At 41.6% G+C, this 21,759-nt stretch overlaps 1 protein-coding gene across 1 annotated transcript in view; it reads left to right on the top strand.

Annotated features, from left to right (window-relative positions):
- The window catches only part of CCDC88C (coiled-coil domain containing 88C), a 101,171-nt gene extending 87,959 nt beyond the window's left edge, over window positions 1-13,212 (top strand). Inside the window, exons 23-33 of the mRNA XM_075713051.1 lie at window positions 160-346; window positions 610-755; window positions 2,161-2,250; window positions 3,104-3,345; window positions 4,885-5,058; window positions 6,498-6,590; window positions 7,199-7,381; window positions 7,779-7,847; window positions 8,618-8,686; window positions 9,457-9,758; window positions 12,199-13,212. Coding sequence (XP_075569166.1) covers window positions 160-346; window positions 610-755; window positions 2,161-2,250; window positions 3,104-3,345; window positions 4,885-5,058; window positions 6,498-6,590; window positions 7,199-7,381; window positions 7,779-7,847; window positions 8,618-8,686; window positions 9,457-9,758; window positions 12,199-13,212 — 2,569 coding nt within the window. The remainder of the gene's footprint in view (window positions 1-159; window positions 347-609; window positions 756-2,160; window positions 2,251-3,103; window positions 3,346-4,884; window positions 5,059-6,497; window positions 6,591-7,198; window positions 7,382-7,778; window positions 7,848-8,617; window positions 8,687-9,456; window positions 9,759-12,198) is intronic.
- The last annotated feature ends 8,547 nt before the right edge of the window (window positions 13,213-21,759 follow it).

Raw genomic sequence — 21,759 nt, 5'->3', positions numbered from 1 at the left:
TAAAATTTTATTATCTGCTTAGAATAAAAATGTCTTTAGGAGTTAGTCTTTGGAACTTAATGTTTGATTTAATGACAGCTGCACACTGATCATGTGGTCTTTGCACGTGAGGTACTTTCTATGAACTGTCCTTCATAAGCCTGCTGGCTTTGTGTTCAGGGTGAATTTCTTGCACAACCAGCTAAAGGCAGAGTATGAAGGGCTGCATTCACACACTAAAGAGCTGAAAACTTCCTTGAACAACTCTCAGCTGGAGCTGAATCGTTGGCAGGCTCGCTATGATGAGCTGAAAGAACAGCACCAGTCCATGGAGATATCTCTGACCAAGCTGGATAACCACTGTGAGGTGAGTAGCTATAGGTAGGTATACTTGAGTAGCTATAGGTAGGTATACTGCTGGGTTCCTGTTAGAGCGCTAATGTTTGTTGTGTGAAGTTTTTGGTGCACTATATATAGAAGGTCAAGCTATGTGGTCATCATAACCCCCCTATATACTTTGACATTTATAGCTTCGTATCCTAGGTTGCTATGCTGTTGTGTTTTCTTGATTATGGTGCACTTCAAGGGAAGCCAGATGCAAAGGAGAGATTAATCTGTCTTGTTTAATAGCTGCTGTCCCGTCTAAAGGGAAATCTGGAAGAAGAAAACCATCATCTCCTGAGTCAGATTCAGATGCTGAGCCAGCAAAACCAGATGTTGCTGGAGCAGAACATGGAGAACAAGGAGCAGTATCATGAAGAACAGAAACAGTACATGTAAGAAACTAGAGATTAGAATTGTGAAACCTAAAAAAGTTGTCTAGACAAACATAGAATACAAATCGTCTATTAGGACAGGCAGGTCTACCTGATATCTGGCTAGAAAAGGGAATGTTTAGGAGGAGATATATGTAATGGGGAGAAGCTACAAAATTTCTTCACATTGCCTTACCACAAAGGGATGTTCAGGAGACACCTGGACAAGCACAGCTTTTTTCAAATATGTAGATGAACCCATGTGGAAAACTTAGTTATAAAAGATGGAATGCTAAACCCAGTGGTACTTCTCAAAGGTTTCTGAAGAGCTTGGAAAACAGCTGAGTTGCCATAAAATGACTCTAGGAAGACTAAATTTTTGTATTTAGATTTGTGAAGAATAGCAAATATTCATACTCTTGTAGTTTTTGTCACTTGCATTATAAGAAATACTTCTTTTGTTGTTGTTAAGGATGCAACTGTCAACATACATTGCTGCATCCCCCATGCACAGGGTGACATGCTTAAGTGAGATACCCTGTTTAAACATAATTGTACATTTACAAAGAATCCTGTTCTCACTGCAGTGAATTTCTCTTATGAAAGAAGGAAGAGAAGTGTTCTTAATCCCAAGAATTTTAATCTAAGCACCTTAGGATGGTGTCAAGAGTTACTGACTGAGTTTTATTTCAGTACTGGATTATATGGTTGAAATGTTAGAAATTGTGTGCTGAAATTGGCTGAATACAGTTCAAATGTCCTCTAAGCATATTTATCCAGGTGTCTGACGGTTCTGTGATGGAGGTACATTAGACCTACTACTTGAATGAAAAAAGATTTGCTAACATCTACTGTGCAGGTTAATAAAATAATGAGTAAAAAAAATAGTAAGATTACATGGCAGTGCTGAAAATGCTTTGACACTGCTTGCAGGAGACTGAAGTAGTTTTAAAAAGATCAAACATTATTTATTTCTCTAGTTACAACAGAGTAAGCAGAACAGGAATAAAATACCCAGTTATCACGTAAACAAGAAGTTCAAGCTATGTAAGGATCTTAACCCTTGAGTAATTGTCAGTGATCTGTGAATAAGACTGAACAATCAGCAAATGAATTTTCAAAAAACAAAACAAGATTAATCTCGGTACCCACCAAACAAACTCTGCCTGAGTTATTAGTGAGTAATCTAGCATCAATCTACTGTTGTTCTTTCACCTTTCATGCTTATTGCACAAAAATTACCCATCAGCAAATTTGGTAGGCTTTTGCATTTGCCCTCTCTAAACAGAGCTCAGTAGGATTCTGAAGGTTATGCGATAGGAAGGTATTTTGGTCTCTTTCCTGTCTTGGTGGCTTTTGGTCTTCAATTTTTTGATTATGCTTAGTTTCATACAGATGGTTCAGAATGTGCTTTTCCCCCTCACAGTGATAAATTGAATGCCTTAAGGAGACACAAGGAAAAACTTGAAGAGAAGATAATGGATCAGTACAAGTTTTATGATCCTACTCCAAAAAAGTAAGTCCTATATGGATTCAATTCTGCTATTGTTGTACAGATTTCTGAGAGTGAGAACGGGCTCTCCATAGCTGGAGGTAACAGAAATTTTATCTGAAATAAGGACAGTGTCATCTCCACTTCTCTCTTCACTCTCACTGTGCAAGCCATTCCCTGAAGCAGCAGATTGTGTTACAGCAAGTTGTGTTAATGTAGAGCACAGTACCTCACGTGGGGCCCTCTGTTTTAGTACTGGAATCTGAAACAGTGTTAATTGGAAAAGAGCTATGTTGCTCTGATGAATATCATCTTGTCCCTAGCGGGGCAGGGGTTGGGGGGGAGGGGGCAATATGGTGACAAAGCAGCAGTAGGAGCTTCCAGAGCTGCTCTTTCAAAGGGGATAAGCAGTCCATTGGAGAGAAAGAACTTTAAGAAATAATATTAAGAACACAAAAAAGAACCAAGCTAATTCCACCACACATAGTTCTGACTGATAGCTGTAGCAAAGAGAGGGATTCATCTTTAAAGCAGTTTTCATTTCTTTCCTTCTTGGTCTGTTGCTGTTGTAGAGCTTTTCACACTGTTAAAATGTCTTATGTGGGTCCATATATGTAGTTTAGATTTCTAGCAGAGGAATCAGTCATCTTTCTCACATTTCTCATGCTTGAAGAAATATTTCCGTAAAACAATTTTGACTTTGGGAGAGAAATGGGTCTCAAGCTCTCTGAAATTCATGCTGCATCTTTCCAACCAATCCGTGACAGTAAACAAATAAGAATGTAGGATGGCTTTGTGGCTTTAGCACAGCTGTAAACTTCGGGGAGTATTTCATGTAGTGTTTTATGAATCCCATTCACAAAACCTGCTTTATCAGGAAAAACCACTGGATTGGAGCCAGAGCCTTAGTCAAACTAATCAAGCCAAAGAAGGAGGCTACAAGGGAGCGGTTGAAAGCAGCAGCAGAAAGCCCTCCATGGTATTCTGAATCCCCAGAGACGGTAAACTCTCCATCTGCATCCCAAAAACTGAAACATCAGCAAGATCCTCAGGATAATACCTTTCAAGGGTCAAACTCTGTGGAAGAGAGAGAGAACCCTGGGGGCTCTTCAAACAAAGGTAAGGAATGCCAAGCTAAATTCATGAGCTGAACAGTATTTTTTGAAAAGATTTTAAAAAGATTTAATATATATGATATGTTAATACTCCATCACATTATGTTTTAGATCTCCTTTTTTAGTAAACTGAAGGTTTTAGTAAACAAACAAACAAAAACCCCCTAAACTAAAAAGCTGAGTAAACTAAAAGCTGGGGGAGGTTTGTTTCGTTGTTTGGTTTGTTCCTTTTATCTACTTCTTATCCCTTCAGCTTTTATATATAGTTTCTTGGTTTGCCTGAATGTATTGCATGTTACTGAATAAGCTGGTGGAAATACTTCATGTACTGGGGTTTTGCAACAAAGCAGTTTAAAGTTGGACCATATTATGGTTCATTAGCAGCTATTCTTCAAGTGGGTAATAGCTGGTCTTAGAGCTACTGCCAGGAGATGGCGCACATGCAAAAGAAATAACAGAAAATGCTAATTTATTGTAATCTAATTATTTTGGAGGATGATACCATGTTTTGACTTTGATTCAAACTAAGAATTTCTTAATGTAAAATGATGAAATTATTATTTTTAACACTCTAAGGCGAATGTAAGGAAGATGGAATGATTTCTTTTTCCGTTTAGTTAGTTCATGCAGTAAATCAGGTGTTCCTAATTATGGGAAATTTAAAAGAAAGCTCCTCAAAATAAATGCTCTGTGATCTTTATTAAAGGTAATATGTATCCTAAGCTTTGCTTATTCTATTGAGATGACTTCTGTCAGCTTCTCTGTATAGATCATTGTCCTTCAGGAATACTTTAAGAAGCAGTTTTGAAATTAATCCTTAAATAATAATTCCTCTCCTCCCACTGGGGAGTGTGGGAAGCAGAAGGGGAGGGTAGAACTGTTGTTACAAACTACTGCAAGTGTTTGGCTGAAGTTTTTGTTTTGATTGGGTTTTATATTTCCCTGTCTCCATTCTAATTCTTCAAGGTCATTGGTTCACTTAAAATAAAAATGCATGTCTCAGATCATCCATGTGATTCCAGGAGATATTAAGTGTTTTAACATGCATCCAAAGTTCAGCCTGGGAATTTAGGCTTGGATTTCCCCAGAACAAGGCCCTCGTGGAGCGCCAGAGATAACAGAAAGTCTCTGGGGCTTCATTCTTTTTGATGTTATATGAAACATGCTTATGTTGAGATGATAAGTGTCAGTATTAAAGCCTAGAAGACATCTAGGAAATTTAAGCATATTATCACCAAGTAACAGACACACCTGTTTGATTTTACTTAATAAAGTAAAAACATTTTGGGTGATCTAACAGTAATTTCTTAATGGACCTGCTTATGTTTTATGTATATGTGTTAATCTATGCGTTAATCTGAGTCAGATTAACTATGCGTTAATTAGTCCTCCAAATCTGTATGTTAGTCTCTGTTTAGCCTTTTTTGGTTTTACTGGTTGTGTAGTCTTTAATCTGTTTTAAGACACTTCAAGTTTTATTTACAAGGGTTTTTTTACTTTTTTTTCTTCTTCTTTTTGGGATACCTGGGTGATAACAATTTAGCTGCGCAGCGCAAAAAGATTGCCTTTTTGAGAAGCAAAAGCAAGGATAAAGAAAAGTCTCCTAAGTCTCCATCGAATCATCAGTCTCTCTCTAATCGGCTCCGGTTCTGGTCTTCTTCCGACATCCCATCCTCTCCTAATGAACCTCTTTCTTTCCCGGAATTGGGAGATTTCTAACACCTTCTCTTTAGCATTTATCTTCATTTATTTCTGACAAATATTTTAAATAAAAAAAATCCCACGTGCCTTAAAAGAATGCACACCTTGATAGAAACACTCAGCATGTCTTTACAATACTCTAAATACAAGCACAGATTAGTGAACACGGACTTAAGTTTTCCTGTAGAAGATGAATCACTATTGCACACTGTGGATCACTTCTTCAATGCAGCACATTTTTAGGGGACCTCATGGCATACAGTTTGCGTATGTATATTGGCTGTGGTGCATGTTATAAGTAAGTGGAGTTGCTATGCGCTTCGATATTTTCTTGCCATCACATACTTGCATCGTGTCCAGTTAAAGTGTTGAACTGATTTGCTGTCGCTACGCTTTCTACAATGTTGTGGTCCTACTAAAATACAAGTCCAATATATAAGCAGTCTCAAATCCTGGAGATTTTTCCAATATCCTGTCCCACTAAATGCTAAAAATGGCAGGTTTTTGTAACATCTTTGTCTGCTTTTAAATAGTCTAGCTTTTGGTATAGATTGGTAGCTACTGGGAGATTTATTCTCCACAAAGTGTCTAGACGTTTGCATTCGAATCTGCTGTTTCCAGCTATGAAAATGCATCTTGAATTGAGCTAAAGTTTCAGTTTCTGCTGCTTCAGTTTTGACAGGGGTTTTTTTGGAAGAAGAAAGTAGATTTGTTCTCTTAAGATTGGGAATAACCTTCATCATGGATCCATTGCCCAGAATTCTTATTGCCTGATAGTCACAACCTGGTGGCTTCTGAAATGAATGTGTGGGTCCAGTCCCCACTCTGTGTTAGAGAAACGTATGCACCACAGGCAATACGCTACGGGGAGCTCAGCAGAGAGGCTGAAAGATCTCATCTCCCTTCTCACTCAACCAAAGACACTGACACAGCAGCCTGTTGCTGCCCATTTTGGGATTTGTAGAGAACATTTGTCTCCAGGGCAATTAATAATTCTGGCATCTATGGAAGGTGTTAAGTGCATCTACAAAGTCAATTAGAAATACAGATTTGCATGGCAAGCTATAGTCAGTAATTGCCCCTACAGGCATGCCATAAACTTCAGTTCTGAGAGAAAGTGCCAGCCCTGTGCTATAGAGCCCACACGCACTGTGGAAGAAAACATCGTTTCTGAAGTCAGCTTCCAGGAGTCATCTAAGATGACAGTAACTCAGTCCATTTCTCTAATACAGCTTTACAGCTTTGCTGCTGCTCTGTGCTTCGAACTAACTGTCTGTCCATTGTCTCTGCAAATTCTTTATTTTGACCACTGCACTCTGCTGTGTTTTCAGCATTTAGTGACTGTTAGTTAAGCAAGTACTCCATAGAAATATATAGAAAACTAGAATCTTGCATCTCATTGAGGGTGTTTCCTATAGTAAATTCTTTAAATTTTGTATTTTATGTGTGCCTTAGTGCGTTACATTCGCATTACAAGAAATGAATTAACCTACCTCATCACTAGGAAAGATGTCTTCAGCCTTCTGAATCTAAATAATATTGGAGCAGGTAGTTTTTGTTGTTATCATGCTAAGACCCCAGGAATTCCATTTAAAAGTCATTGCACCAGGGCATCATAAGAACAGCAGGGTTTTAACCTTGTAGAGACTGAGCTCTTACCACGGCAAAGATCTAAACCTTAGGGTGCAGATCATGCTAGATAATTTCCAAATCAGCATTATTTATCTTTGAATAAGAGCATGACTTCTGTCACTCTTTCCTTATTCTATTATATTATTGAAGTAAGTGCTTATAAAATGTACCTGCAGGGAATAATGTTATGGGAATTTCACACCTCACTTACCTTTTCTGCATTCATGTCTTTGCTCCTTTTCTTCCTCCTTTCACAGTAATTGTTGCATGTATAATATCAACCCTCCCACTGGCACTAAGCAGCCCTTGTCACTCCCACACTTTACAGAGAGCACACAACTGAAAAACTGGTGGCAGAAATTTCCTATCCAATACTGAACTGTTCATGGAAAAGCTTGCAAAACTAGCGCCTCTGTTGTGCAGTTTCTTTGTGCCTGCTTGTCATGTTTGTATGGGCAGATAAATACAAATCTCATAATGCTGTTTTTCATTGACTCGTATTTATTTACCTATCTCCCCCTCAGTGCTAATGGACCTAAAGCAAAAGAGGAATTCCCATCATGGAGGCAGCAATGATAATGTTGAAATCTCAGCAGACTCTGCGACAAAACACTGCTGTGTGGAGCTGGGTCCCAGGACTTACTCGACCTCAGCTATTCATCTGCACACTTCCACCCCCATCTCCAGGCTCCAGAGCAGACCAAAAGGTGTGCGGTGCATTTGAAATACCAGCTGTTAGTGCAAGTCTGGCTACTCTGTAGCTCCTGCCTGGGTGAAACATGGCTTCTAGTGGCATTCAAGTACAAAAACAGAGCACTAGTATTTTCACTCCTACTTTATCTGCTTAATGGTTTGATTGATCAGATACAGGGTTTCCTTACTCTTGTAATGTCATTGACTTGACAGACCACGTTGGGATGTCAGTTCTCCCGTGGTTCCCTGCCCAGGGGTTCACAGCAGTGGTTAGAAGATGGCTGCTCTTCCAACGTTGGCTCTGTAAAACCCTCTTGATCACCTCAGTCTTCTACACTGCTAGAATGCATTGGAGACAGGATTAACCTTCCTGTGTTTAATACTGCCTTTTAAGTTTTATGTTCTTTTCAGGCTATAATTCAGAAGATAATCTATGTGAACAGTCTCCTGAGGTGGAGTTTGCAGGCACCAGACAGCACGGTAAGATGCTCTAAACCTCTACATGAAGACTTCTTACACTGCATCCACATGAACTGTCCTGGTGCATTTTAGTTAAATTAGCATCATAGAATGAGATGTAGTAACACAACACCATTTTGGGAATGTGGGTCTAAGTACTTCCATTTTTCTATTGAGAAGCTTTTAATGGATGTTTTCCCAAAATAAATTTTCAACAACAATGCTGACATTGAAATGAGTTGTCTTGTCCCAGCAACAGACCCTTTAATGCATGTCCTACACAGTTGTTGCTGATTTTTCTGGACAATGTTCAATTCCTTCCTTAAAGGAGTGAATCAGCAATAAAAAAAATTCAGGGTGGAGGGTGTGGATGCATGGCGGGAATGCTGGTGCAGCAGCAGCACTGCCTGCTTAGAGTTTTGTGGAAGACTTAATTTGCAGGCTGGTTACCAGCTCTTTCCAAAGAAACAAACTGAGAAAGAGACAGCAACTTATTGTTGAACTTCTTCAGTATTTACATTACTTTGCTTTTACAGCAACTATAAACAAAACTCAGAACACATTTCTTTGTACAAAAGATAAGTGAAAAAACCAAGATGGATCCTGAACAGTCTGACTTGAAAAATGAAAATGGTTTCTACTCTGTCCAGACTTTGGCATCCCTGTTGTTAATGTTTTCAAAGTGACTTATTTGCACAGGTCCTATTTTCAGAGGGCAGACTAGCCAAGTCTTTTAGAGAATCAGAGGAACTTAAGATCTGTTTGTTCAATGCTTGTTTTGTGTTTTTCAGTGTCCAGGCCAAACAGTTTAGAGAGCAGTAGAAACCCTTCCAGCAGTAGTTCACCTCTCAATTTGAAAGGTAAAGCTTTTACAGCTGAGTTCTGAAAAACAGGAAGTGGAATTCCATGAAACTGTGTGCAAAATGTTGTTTTCCTTCCAATTAAATTTGAAGACTGCTGTTTTGAAATTGTAATGATTGTGCAATGTGGACATGGCTGTCTTGGGAATCAAAACTGCTGGCAACAAGTATTTTTCTAGGATTGATTCTGGCAAGGGGTGGTTTTTAAGGTAGTCAGTCTAGTTTTGCTTCAGTCTGACTGGCATTGTATTGTGGGAAACATCAGGCCACTCTTATGCTCCTTTTACAACATCAGGTCTCTGCTGTTCTTACTCGGTACACAGCTTGTGTATGGAATCAGTGTGCTCTGGAGGTTTGCTTTTGCTGAAATTGTGCATCCTTGAAGGATGCCAGAAGACCTGGTGCTGTGGAAAAATCCACTTTCTGCTTTCCCACTGGCAGGTTCTGGCTCTCAGATCACACACAGCCAAGACTGGGAGACCTTCTAGTGGTGAAGAGGCCCCTTCACTATCTGTGTTACTCCTATTCTTCGGACAAGTAGTTGTGCTTGTTTAACACAGGGGTTCAAAGCATGTACTGTAAGACATTTGTTAGTCCTGATTTTTCAAAGATCTGAGTGCCTTGAGTTCTGTGGGAGAAGAAAGTAAGGTCAAAAATGCCACCTAGTCTGTGTGGAAGTGGCCCTGGATGGTAAAGTTCCTACCTTGGTGAGAAATCTACTGAATTGAGGAAAGAACAGCATCCTTAATGGTATTTATGCTTCTCCCTAGGTTCCTTAGATCATATCCACGGTAGAACCGAGAGCCTCAGCAGTGAAGATACGGTGCCAAGCAGGGAGGCACCAGCCTTGCTCCGAGACACGTATTCCTTTCACTCCGCTTCTGCTGTCTTAAGCCCTAGCAGCAGGCATGAGTCCTCCTCCCACAGGAATGGTTTGATCTCTTACGATACACCTCAGAAGAGTACTCCATCCCAGTCTTACGCAGGCAGGCAACGGTCTGCCTCACCTGGCAGTGAGATGGTAACCTTGGAAGAGTTCTTGGAGGAGAGCAACAGGCTGTCCCCACCAAGTGTAAGTAAATAGAGCTAGATAGCCCCTGTCAGATGTCAAAAAACTGTTCAAAGCTGATTCAGGGGGATGAGGGCATAGGGAAACAAGCAAAGACAAGAAGATCCTTGTTCATACATGTGGAACTTGCAGACAACCATTGAATCTTGCAAAATGAATGAGAGAGTTCCAACAACTAAGGCAAGATTAATTTTCAGACAGCACTCTGCTAATTTATTTTGGTGTCTTGGCTATGGCAAGTCAGGCAGATAATTCACTGCAAGTACTATGTATTGGACTGTTGGGGCTTTTTAATATCAAACTCGTGTGGTCAAGGTTTCATATTATATCACTCAGCTCCAGGTATTTTTATTTGTGAATTGTTAAGCTTTCTGCATAATTTTCAGCTACTAAATCTGTAATTAGAAATGAAACCTAACAGTAGTTTTCAATTGAAGTGCAAAATATGCAGTTGTTAAAACCATCTCCTAATTTGAAAATACCATCAGTGCATTTGAGAGAGAATATTTTTCTTGCCAAAGGAAGTTCTCAATGCTTTCACCATGCTGCATGTTTGTGTGCTGACTGGCACTGTTCTGTTGGTTCAATGACTGCAAGAATATGCCGCGTGCTGAAGTACTTTGTCAGAAATGAAATGGTTGTTTTCTAGATGGCATTTGTCTTTTACTGCTCGGACATGCTGTACAGTAGTGAGGCGGTGCAGTATCGAGCATGTTAATATCTTAAAAACAATTCACTGATAGTGTAAGTTGAACAGATGTTTGTTTCATGAATGCCTTGGTAACAGTATTGAAATCAACAGAGCTGTACCATTTTATAGCATTAGTAAATTCTGGTCCTTGAATTTTCAGAGCAGTATTTATATATACCTCCTATTCCCTCATTATCCTAAATATAATCCTTAGGTTTTAGAGATGTTTAAAATTTGATTTTTTTTGTTTTGTTTTGTCTGTAACTACCTGACCATGTCTGCATTTTCATTCTTTCTGTCATCCTTGTTCCTTTTCAGCGTCGGCGCAGTTTAAATGAGAGTGAAATGATTTCATTGCACCAATTTCTGTTAGAAGCTGATGCACTGTATCCCTCTTGCTACTCCCTATGTCCTTCCCTCCATCAGGAACCTTCGCAGTCACTCGAATCGGTCCTCACTCAGTCATGTCCCGACAGCGTGAGGCACAGAACAGGCAGGGGAAATAGGAGATCTACTTCACTGTATATCCCCAGGGTATCCATTGTTCTTGCTATGAAGGCACCAGCTCCCAACTTACCACAGCTTTTGCTAGCGTATTAATACCTATAGAAGCATAGTGTAACTCTTAGCTGTTATTTTAAAGGCTGCCAGATCACTTGCATTAATTGCTCATAAAGTATTTCCAGTGCTTGTTCATAAACATGCGTGTTTTTGGAGGTCTAGTCATTCTGTAATGTTAATGTGCATAACAGAAGTTTAAGTGAAATTAAAAATAACCCTAACACTTTAACATTTAGTTGAACATTAGAAATCTTCCCACTGCGCTATTACCATTGATGGTGTTCGCTTCTAGCAAATGAGTTTTGTGACTGGAAGAAACGTTTGGAACGCTAGTGAAATGAATATATGCAAGCTTTAACATACTCCCTAGAGAAGAGTAAAGAAATAAATTCCATGAGCTTGTTTCAGCACGTTTTTCGTGAAGACAGCATGTCCCTTAACTCTTCTGAGCATGCCTCATACTAATAGTCCAACGGCAGCTGATCAAACATCACCATTTTTGGATTGCATGGACCATGAAATATTCCTTGTATATTTTCTTTTACTGCCAGGTTAATCGTCTGATTGGAAATTTGCAAGTTAATTGTGGGCAAGCAATAATTTCTCCATTTTTGTAATGATTTTTTTGTACATTTCATTATATTGTACATGCAGCTTTTCACATATATAGTATATTGACTGGGAGAGGTGAGGGGAATCAATGAGAGAAGCAGTGAAACTTTCTGTAATGCTAGCACATGTCTCCATGGTATTCTCTCCTGTCATATCCAGGAAGTTACAGTAGAGTGTTATCCAGATGAACTGTATTCTGGAAGATGACAGACCATCATTGATATCTGCTGATACGCATGGCTGTCATTAATATATTGATGTTACAGTGACAGTGGCTGGTGTGAAAGGAAGCAAAAGAGCTGCTGCATAGGTTGCAAGTGAGATGAAATTTTTTAAATTTAAGACAATTAATCTGGCAGACAAGGCTGTCATGATCTAATTACGATGAGCATGTTACTCCTTGATTTGGATTTATACCCACTGTAAACATTTCTGTCCCCCACTTTAAATATGAAATCTGTGGTTGTATTTGGGTTGAATTAAGTGGGAAGGAAGATTATCTGAACACAAAGCTCTGCATGATTCTTTAAACAAAAAGTGTTGTCATTAACGTGGCATGTGCATATTTTCTCACACCAGGACACCTCCAGTAACAGAGATGACTTGCTCAGCGATTATTTTAGGAAAGCAAATGAGCCTTCAGCTACTGGGAACCTGCTGGTTCAGCCATCCAGAAAAGAGGCTGCTAAGATGCCCACTAGTCTTGTTGCTCCAACTGTAAAGATGACCGTTGCCAATGAAGAAGGAAGAACGGCTAAGCCTGGAAATTACATGAAGCCAAACCTCAGACAAGTCGAACCTGAGCCTCTGGCAAACTCCCAGGGGTCCCTTAAGCTTTCTCACATGCCCCAGCACCAGCCTGCCAGTGGGATGCGTCAGATGGCACAGCCTCAGCAGCCTGGAACTGCGAGCAGGAGGAGTACGTCACTGAGCAGGGCATTTAGCTTAGCCTCTGCTGACCTCCTCAGAGCCACTGGCCCGGAGATGTACAGGCAGGAGAGCCCGCAGAAGTCAGCAGCAGACCTGCGCGGGGGCAGGGACGCTGTCAGTCAGACTGCTAGGGCTTCTGCGCCAATGAGCTCCCAGGCAACCTCAAGAGAGAGGCCCCAGTCTGCAAAGGTGGCAGGTTCCTTGCAAGGCGTCGATTCCCGCTGTCGGCAGCTTGATGCCAGGCGCCTTTCCCTAGCCTCACCAAAAGATGAGAGGCCGCTCTCCTTCCATCAGTTCTCTGCCTCACCCACTGCATCCACCAGCAATCTGAACATGCAGCAACAGGAGCGTGTGAACCCTGGGCAACACTACCCACCCGCATCACACACTCCCTCTAAAGTCAAACCCAAGCCAACCCCTCGTACCGGGGAGGTAGCCACAGTGGCCCCTGCCAGAGGTGTTTCCAGCAGTGCTGAGGGAAGTATTTCCCTAGGGCAAGGCCAGGGTGATGCCCTACTTACCAAGTGCCAGGGTAAGCTGCCAGAAGACAGCGCTGGGTCTACAGAGGAGCCAATGAGAGGAAGCAGCTCTAACAGCACTCCGGGATCTCCGGATCCCCACGGGGATCAGCAGACGGTTTGGTATGAGTACGGGTGTGTGTAACCCACGGATGCAGCTAGTAGTGTGTTTGGCATTGCTGACGTCTGGGTAGCATTTGTCTAGACACTGTGCCAGGTCTTAGAGGCATCACCTGCACGCTGCTCTGAGTGTTCTCTGGGTACTGTTTTCTAGTTGGAGAAAATATGATTAAGAGAAACAAGGAGCAAAACTCCAGCCCGTCTTTTGATGCTGTTGTGCCTAAAACAAAGTGGAAGCCTGACCTAATCTCACAGCAGGCTTGGCACCTGATTCTCACAGGTGCTAGGCATTCCCCCCTCCAGGAGAAGCTTAGCAGGGTCCTCTGTCATTGCTGCACTGTGCACCCCTTCTACCTGCATTAAAGAAGAGTTTCACAGGTCATTTGTGTGTGCCGAACCCAGCCCCACCATTGATAAATAACTTAACCATACTGAAAAGGTCATGTTAAAGCCAAACTTCTCCCCCAAAGACAGAACCAGACACCTGGCTTAAGTAGCTTAAAGAGAAAGCTGAAGAGCCAAAGTGTGTGGCTTTAGCCATGGATCTGTTAAAATCAATTGTTCTTGCCACAGCCACATTTTATAGAGGTAATGTGTAGATTTCAAGGGTCAGGTCTTAACCTTCCCTGCTGGGACTGTGTAATCAGAGAGGCCAGTGTAATTACCCACTGCCTTCACTACAGCTGCAGCTCAGTGGATCCTTGACTCTGCAAGCCAAGTGGTGCTGCCTTTTGAAACTTGTTTTATCTTTTATGCAAACACTGGAACTAATGCAGCCTTTCAGGGGAGATGCCATTTCAATTGCAAAGGTGGCATCTCGTGTACAAAAGTGTCTTGTAAGTATGTATATAAGAAGCTCAAGTATTGTATAGGAATGCTGTGTAAATTGTATTATTACATCCTTGTGTGCATGACAGCCCACATCCTAAGCAATATGTGGGATTTGGTCTCTTAGAAATTCTTGTTCATGTCTCCAAGAGCTTTGCTCAGTATAGAAAGCAAAATAATTTTGTATACATGTGAAAGAAATATACTTTTTAAAATCTATTTATGTGCAAAGAAGTTCCTTGTATGTTTCTGTCCAGAGTGTCATCAGCTGCTTATGTATATATGATCAAATGTGCATCTTTAATTCTATTTCATGTTTGTAAAGCTGTTTTTCTTGCAATAGACTAAATCCTTAAAAAAATTACTTGTTTTTCTGGTTCTGATTTAATCTAGTAAAAGCTAAAACTGACTCAGCCGAGGATGTTTTTGTTATCTAGTGTGTAGTAATCCCATTCTGGAAACTACAGAATTGTTTATAATAAAGATGAAAATAAAATAGATGGATCTTGTACTTCTCTTTTTTTCCTTGGGGAAAAAAACCCACTATTCATGCTGCTGGATGGAGATCGGTCTGCAATAGCTTTGTGTAAGCCTCAGTATTGATTGGTATCTCTGTATGGCAGAGTTGTGTTTGTTTTTATAATGCTGCCACAAAAGACGTATCAGAAATCTTTCCGTTTGATTGTAACCTTCTTACTGAAGATTTCAGGGGGATTGATCATGCAAATTAAGTGACTTCCATGTCACTGTAGAATGAGACCATTAGATTTTTATGCTTCTCTGACCACTTCAGACAGTGCCAAGCATGTTGTCAATTTTGACCAAGCTTGCATTTTGTATAATCTGTTTTGTGCTTAACTTTCAGGATGCCTTAAAGTGAGAAATTATTCATCTTTGAACGTGAAGAGAATGGCAAAAGGAACTTTCTGCCTTCTCTATTTTAATTGCAAACCATGGCTTTGCAACAGTGTTAAAATTATGTGCTATACAGCAATTTTAGAACATACCGAGTATTTTTGGTAAACTGTAATTCTTCTTCCAGAAGTTCCCTCTCAACATTGATCCTTGGCCAGATCGCTCGGGGTGAAAGGCTGGTGTTTCTCCCTTGTTGACGCTCCTTTCTGGAGGCGCGGGCTGGACTGCTGAGGAATTGATCTGTGAGTTGTCAGGTACTGCAGGTCTGCTTTTGCTGTAAATACCTGCTCTGTCACTTACACCTTAGTTGTCATTTTCTGAGTTATTTACAATTATTTACTTTCTCAGTTCTAGTGAGTTTGAATAAAAATGTACTTAATACTTACATGACACCTTTCAAGACTGGGATAATTTTAAATACAGACGTTATAACACGGAACAACTGCTGAAGCACACGATGCTGTGGTGCTTGGGCCTTCCTGATGAGGACATTAAGGAAAATTTTGGTGTAGGGCCTGTCCTGTCGTGGCAGGTGCAGTCATTCTGCAGTCTGCTCAATTCATTAGTTGTTTCCAACTCTTCTTGAATAGACACGGTGGCTCCCAGGTAAGAGCCGCCATCAGGTAAGAAATGGGGTGGGAGGGAAAGCAAGGCCTGCCCGCAGCTAAGGTGCTGCTGCTCTGCCTCTCTGGGGTGCCCAGGGCAGTTGTCGGCAGGGTAAATGGATGTTTCTGTGTGTCAAAGCTAACATGGGAGAGAAGTCAACTGTGTTTAGAGAAAGACAGTAACTGGCAAATCCTCCCACCTTTGTGCCAGCGGAGCTGGGCCGGTTGAGGCGCCAGCTTGTGTGAGGCGGCAGGGGCTGCGGGGAGAGGTTTTTCTGTGAGGGAAAAGTGGAGGGGGCAGAGCTGCCAGGCCATTTCAGGCCTCTTGATTCCTTCCAAGAAGAAAAGGGGAACTGCAATGAAACTGCAGCTGTTTCAATTTGTGCAACTTCGAAGGCTACTGCGACCCACCGCGCGCGGGCGGGTGGTGGGGCCCGGCCCGGCCCGGCCCGGCCGTCGGCAGTGCTGGCAGCAAGCTGGCGAGCCGCCGGCTGCAGCCATGCACCGGTACGTCTTGAGCCCCGGGGAGAAGGGGCCGCTCTCTGTAGGAGCCCCCAGCTTCAGCGTGTGGGCTTTTCCCAGCTCTGCGTGGCAAAGGGCTGTAGGATGCTGGTATTTCCTGACACGGCGGGGGGAGCATGTGCTCTCTGGAGATTGCTCATTATGTGTGCTAAATAATGCTGTGAATGGTTCTGGATGTAATGCTTCAAGTAACGTTCAATAATGGAGTGCCTCAGTTTGTATACATGGCTCGTTAATTCTCTAGGTCATGTTTTCTATTAAAGGAGAGATTTTTTTTGAAGGGGATCCCATCCCAAGGAGGCAGCTAAGTAGCCGATGAGTTTCTGAGAAAGCCAAGGGGCTCTGCCTTTGGCAACACCCACTCCCTGCAGCGTGCTCGACCTCTGAAGTCAGTGAAGCTGTTTAACGTGAGGAAACAAATTTTGCTTAAAATTGCATGCACTGCATGACAATGGTGTTTGCTTGAAGTAAGAGAAATGGCTGCTGTGGAAGTTGCTTCTAGGGAGTTGCATGCTCTGCAGTGACAGAGTATCTCCTTACCAAGAAATCTGAAGCCTAGGTCCTCTACAGATACACCTTGTAGCGGAAACCTTTTTACTATTAGATATTCTTTAGCTGTTCCTCAAACTTGGGAGCTGATTGTGAAGTGAAAAGACCTTTTCTGATTTCAGCTCATTGAGTTCAGAACATAAAATCTCCAGAAGAAAAATTAAAAAACAGAATTTACTTTTTTTCCTGTAACGAGGGAAGTTCCAAGTGTAAGTGCATTGTAAAAATGGCTGGTACTTAGCTTAGAAAAATGACGCATCAAGGAACACCATGTGGTTGGAAATTATTTGTGATCATCCAGATGTTTGGGAGCATATTAGAAGTTCAGCCAAAGGTAAATGACTTTAAGATAGAACTTGGAAGAAATGCTACAGAAATCGTTAGTTCATGTGAAATGACTACAACCTAGATGTTAAATGATGTCAAGACATTAAAACTTTTTTTTTTGTTAAACATGAACCCAGCTGTGCTGGGAGCATTTGAAATATGGTTTTGCATTTTTAGATGAACAGGGGGAAATAAAATCAGTTGTGATAAGCTTCACCAAAAAATTTTATCCTAACAATTGCTTCTCTGCATCAGAGTCATGGAATGTCAGATCCTGGCAGCACTGGAGACGTTCAAGGCAAGGTGGAAAATTTGGGAATATTTTTACAAATCACGAGTATCAGGCAGAATTAACCTGACAGTGCAGAGGGAAATAATTCCAGCTACTAAAAATAACAAGTTATTGTTACTGAAGCGTTGCTAAACTGGAGAAATAGATGGGGCTGTGTCGTGGTTTAGCCCCAGCCAGCAACTAAAGCACCATGCAGCACTCCCCCTGCCCTGGTGGGATGGGGGAGAGAATCGGAGGAGTAAGAGTGAGAAACACTCCTAGGTTGAGATAAGAACAGTTTAATAATTGAAATGAAGTAAAATAGTAATGATAATAGTAACAATAAAATAATAATAATAATATACAAAGCAAGTTATGCACAATGCAATTGCTCACCACCCGACGACCGATACCCAGACAGTTCCCGAGCAGCGATCGCTGCTCCCCAGCCAACCCCCCCCAGTTTCTATACTGAGCATGATGTCGTATGGTATGGAATAGCCCTTTGGTCAGTTTGGATCAACTATTCTGGCTGTGCCCCCTCCCAGTTTCTTGTGTACCTGGCAGAGCATGGGAAGCTGAAAAGTCCTTGACTAGTGTAAGCACTACCTAGCAACACCTAAAACATCAGTGTGTTACCAACATTCCTCTCATTCTAAATCCAAACCACAGCACTATGCCAGCTACTAGGAAGAAAATTAACTCTATCCCAGCTGAAACCAGGACAGGCCATGAAGGTCTATCTTGAAAGCTGGTACTAAGAACTAAGAGAGAATGGCATCAGCTGGAAAGTGGTGAAAAAAATTGATTTAAGAGAGTACTGGCAGGAGTTTAAGGTGACTGGGAGAAGCTATGGCAAGCTTTGCAAAATTCAATGGTGTTTTTCCAGTCTCAAGGATTTCTTCAAAAGTATGAAGAGAACAGTAGACAAGAGAGAGCTGCTGTTTAAAAGCTTCTCAAATGGGAAAATCCTTAAAAGGCTAACTTGGGTCCTAAAGACAGTGAAATGTGAGTTGATGAAGTGTGACACAAAGTTGAGGTTAGTTCAGATTTGGCGGATTGTGAAGAATCCCATTAAAGAGTAACATGGATGAGTGGGCAACCCAGTAGCAGACTACCTGTCCTTACCCCTGCTGAAGCCATGGAAGGGACAGGTTAGTGACTGTGGGATTTTTCTGGGGACTAGTGGTGGGGGACCAAAACTAGTTTTTACTGAGAACAGGACATGAAAATGTGGTATTTCCACAGAAACTAGGAACCTAAAACATGTCCAAAACAAAACACAGAATGCCATGGAAACTAATGTCAGCTCTCTATCATTCCCAGATGCTGTTAAAATACTTGCATGTTCTTAACCAAAGATTATCATAACTGAGGATTATGTAGCTCTGATGGTGAGGCTGTGCCAAAGTACGTAATGTGTGTGTTGCACACCAGGATGAGGAAAATCTAAGCATCGGCATTAGCCTATGAAAAGCATGTATTGCACAAAGGGAAAACAGCAGGAGCCCAGCTCCCTCTTCAGTGAGTGACACCCTATGGTGTGATCTGAAAGTCATGACAAGGGAGAGAGTGCTTAGGAAGGGGAAAATGAAGGTATTGGTGAGACTCATTGCACCAGGCTCTTATGGAATCAAATAGATCAATACAATATCATAGTGTTTTAATGCTTTTCATTTATGGTATGAGATAGTTTATGGGAGAGCTCAACAGCCTCTGCTTTAAGAAAATATCATCAGGTAAAGTATAAGAGGGTCCCCCTCCTCTCCAACATCAGGTGCTGGCTGCCATCAGATTCAGGATGGAGCCGGGCTACCACAGCAGGAACAGTGAGCACGTCCTCCGTGTGAAAATCCTTGACATCTGCAAGTCAAAGATCACCTCACTCACTTTTTCAGTAGTTGGCATGTTCTGGAAGTGTGAGACACATTAATGGCAAATAAAGCACATTTTGTGTTTGGGGACACACTGCTAAGGAAGAACGTGAGAGTTTGAGAAGGGTGTTCTAGCTGGAGAAGCACAACTCCCCAGTGGACTGCTGAGGCATCTCTAGAGACTTGCACTGGAGGGAAGAGGGAGTTTTCTGCAAGAAGTAAGTGGAAAAGTATGTCTGTGAAGGACTGAAGTGAGCATTTTGTAGTGCTTCTAGTCTGATTGTTTTACCATTTGGCAGGGTATTTTGAAGGTTATGGGATGTGGAATGCTATGTTTCCTTGCTGCTTTAAATATTTCTGACCAAAATTATCCCATTCTTCTTAAACCCATGTGTCATGGTTTAGCCCCAGCCAGCAACTAAGCACCACGCAGCCGCTCGCTCACTCCCCCTACCCCGGTGGGATGGGGGAGAGAATTGGAGGAGTGAGAAACACTCCTGGGTTGAGATAAGAACAATTTAATAATTGAAATAAAGTAAAATAGTGATGATAATAATAATAATATACAAAGCAAGTGATGCACAATGCAATTGCTCACCACCTGCCAACCGATACCCAGCCAGTTCCCGAGCAGCGATCGCTGTGCCCCCTGGCCAACTCCCCCCAGTTTCTATACTGAGCATGACATCATATGGTATGGAATAGACCTTTGGGGTCAGTTTGGATCAGCTGTCCTGGCTGAGCCCCCTTCCAGCTTCTTGTGAACCTGGCAGAGCATGGGAAGCTGAAAAGTCCTTGACTAGCGTAAGCACTACCTAGCAACACCTAAAACATCAGTGTGTTATCAACATCATTCTCATCCTAAATCCAAACCACAGCTCTCTGCCAGCTACTAGGAAGCAAATTAATTCTATCCCAGCCAAAACCAGGACACCATGAAAAATGCCTCCCTGCACCTTTGCAAGAGGATTTTTTTTTTCTCTAGTCATCCAAAACTTGGAATTTGCATGTGAATGCACTGTGAGCCCATAAAAAACCTAATCCATAGACGTGTGTGTTTCAGAGCCGCTGGTTACCTGGAGATGTTCAGCTGCAGCAACTCAGCCTTCTACAGAGATGGAAAACTCCCAATCAGTTTGAGAGTGCTCCCGTAGGATCCTTTTGGCTATTTGTGAGTGAAAGTAGAAGAAATACTGAGAATCAGGGAAATGACTGTGACGTGAAAATCTTAGGAACTTTTCTTAGAACTGCAATCCTCTGAACAAGGATTGCTTGCTCATAGCAGTGCAAAAGCCTGTCAGAGTTCAAGGAGCATCTGGACGACCATCTTTGCCATATGGTATGCTCTTAAAATCACTTCTTCCAAAAACAACCACATGGTGTGTTAACAGAGAACTCTTCGCATGAAATGTGCAAACAAAAGAGCCTTCTTGCTAAATCCTGTCCTACAGCTCAGATCGTGCAAGCAGCTACCACAGTGTGGCCAAATGCACATTAGCTCCATGACTACTTCTCTCCAGCACTAGAGACCTTTCTGTTCTTAAATGCAGAATGTTATCTTTAACTATTTCTTACCCTTGACTTTACTTTTTGTACCCTGTTTCCCTTCAGATCTAGTTCCAGCTTTCTCTACTCTTTCCACTCCTGCTTCCATTGCTAGGTTTTAGTCATCTATCAGCCAGCTCTCACCTTTTTGCCATTTTTTCTTGCTGATGTCATTTCTTTGTACCTCTCTGCCCTTGCCAGACACTCTGTTACACAGTCATATTTTCAAGTCTTGAGGTCAGTTTGTAGTCCTCATCTCAGTATCTGTTCTCAGTGCTTTCTGATGCTTCCTTAGCTCTTCATCCACTGTTGTCTCAAATATTCCCCACGCTCCCTTGCCTCATCCTTGCTCATCCTGCTCCACCATTTTGCCCAAATACACCAGTGCCATCAGTTCAAGGCGCCTTTCCTCCCTCACATCCCTTCATAGTGTATGCTGTGGTCATTGTATTCTCATCATGGCTCTTCCCCACATCGTCCTTTAGCTCATTTGTGTTGCTGCTCTGTGTTTGTGTCAAGTGATGGCCAAGCCTTAAGACAGGAAATACACCATGCGCTATAAAAACTGCGGGTATTTCTGGTGCAGAAGATGCATGTTTGCATGGAGTCTAGAACCAGTCTTTCCAAATCTACTTCTTATTTATTGAGATGCCTTTCGAACATTTATTCATCACAATAAATACAGAATTCTACTATCTGTAGCAGAATTTTAATGCAATATCTTATAGGAATTTCTACGCTTTTTTGTTACATGTTTTAGGACCAGCAGATATCTTTCATGGTCAGAGAAATTAGTTTTCAACAATAGGTTGCTGAAGTTCTGTGAGAATTTGTTAGCCCTTAGAAATACTAATAGAATGATAGATGCATTTAAGAAGGTCTGTGTCACTTTTTGCATATTGAGGCAATACTGTTTCTATTTAGTCTTAGGTATTTTTAACAATATGAGTTTCCACATCGTTTTCATTGTTTTAGAATTTCCTTCCTTGCTTATTTTGGCTTCTTCAATTGAAAAAAACTTGAATTCCTGAAACCCAGTCCTATTACCCACATGCAGCTCCCGTGAACACAGATCCTTTCCCTTGTTTATTTAACCAGCCATATCAATGGTAACAGAGTCCCATTTGGCAGATCCT

Source organism: Pelecanus crispus, chromosome 6, assembly GCF_030463565.1.
Source record: "Pelecanus crispus isolate bPelCri1 chromosome 6, bPelCri1.pri, whole genome shotgun sequence".
In the NCBI taxonomy this organism is placed as follows: Eukaryota; Metazoa; Chordata; class Aves; order Pelecaniformes; family Pelecanidae; genus Pelecanus; species Pelecanus crispus.
The sequence above is the reverse complement of the archived record's forward strand: the minus strand, read 5'-3'. Positions and strand labels throughout refer to the sequence as shown.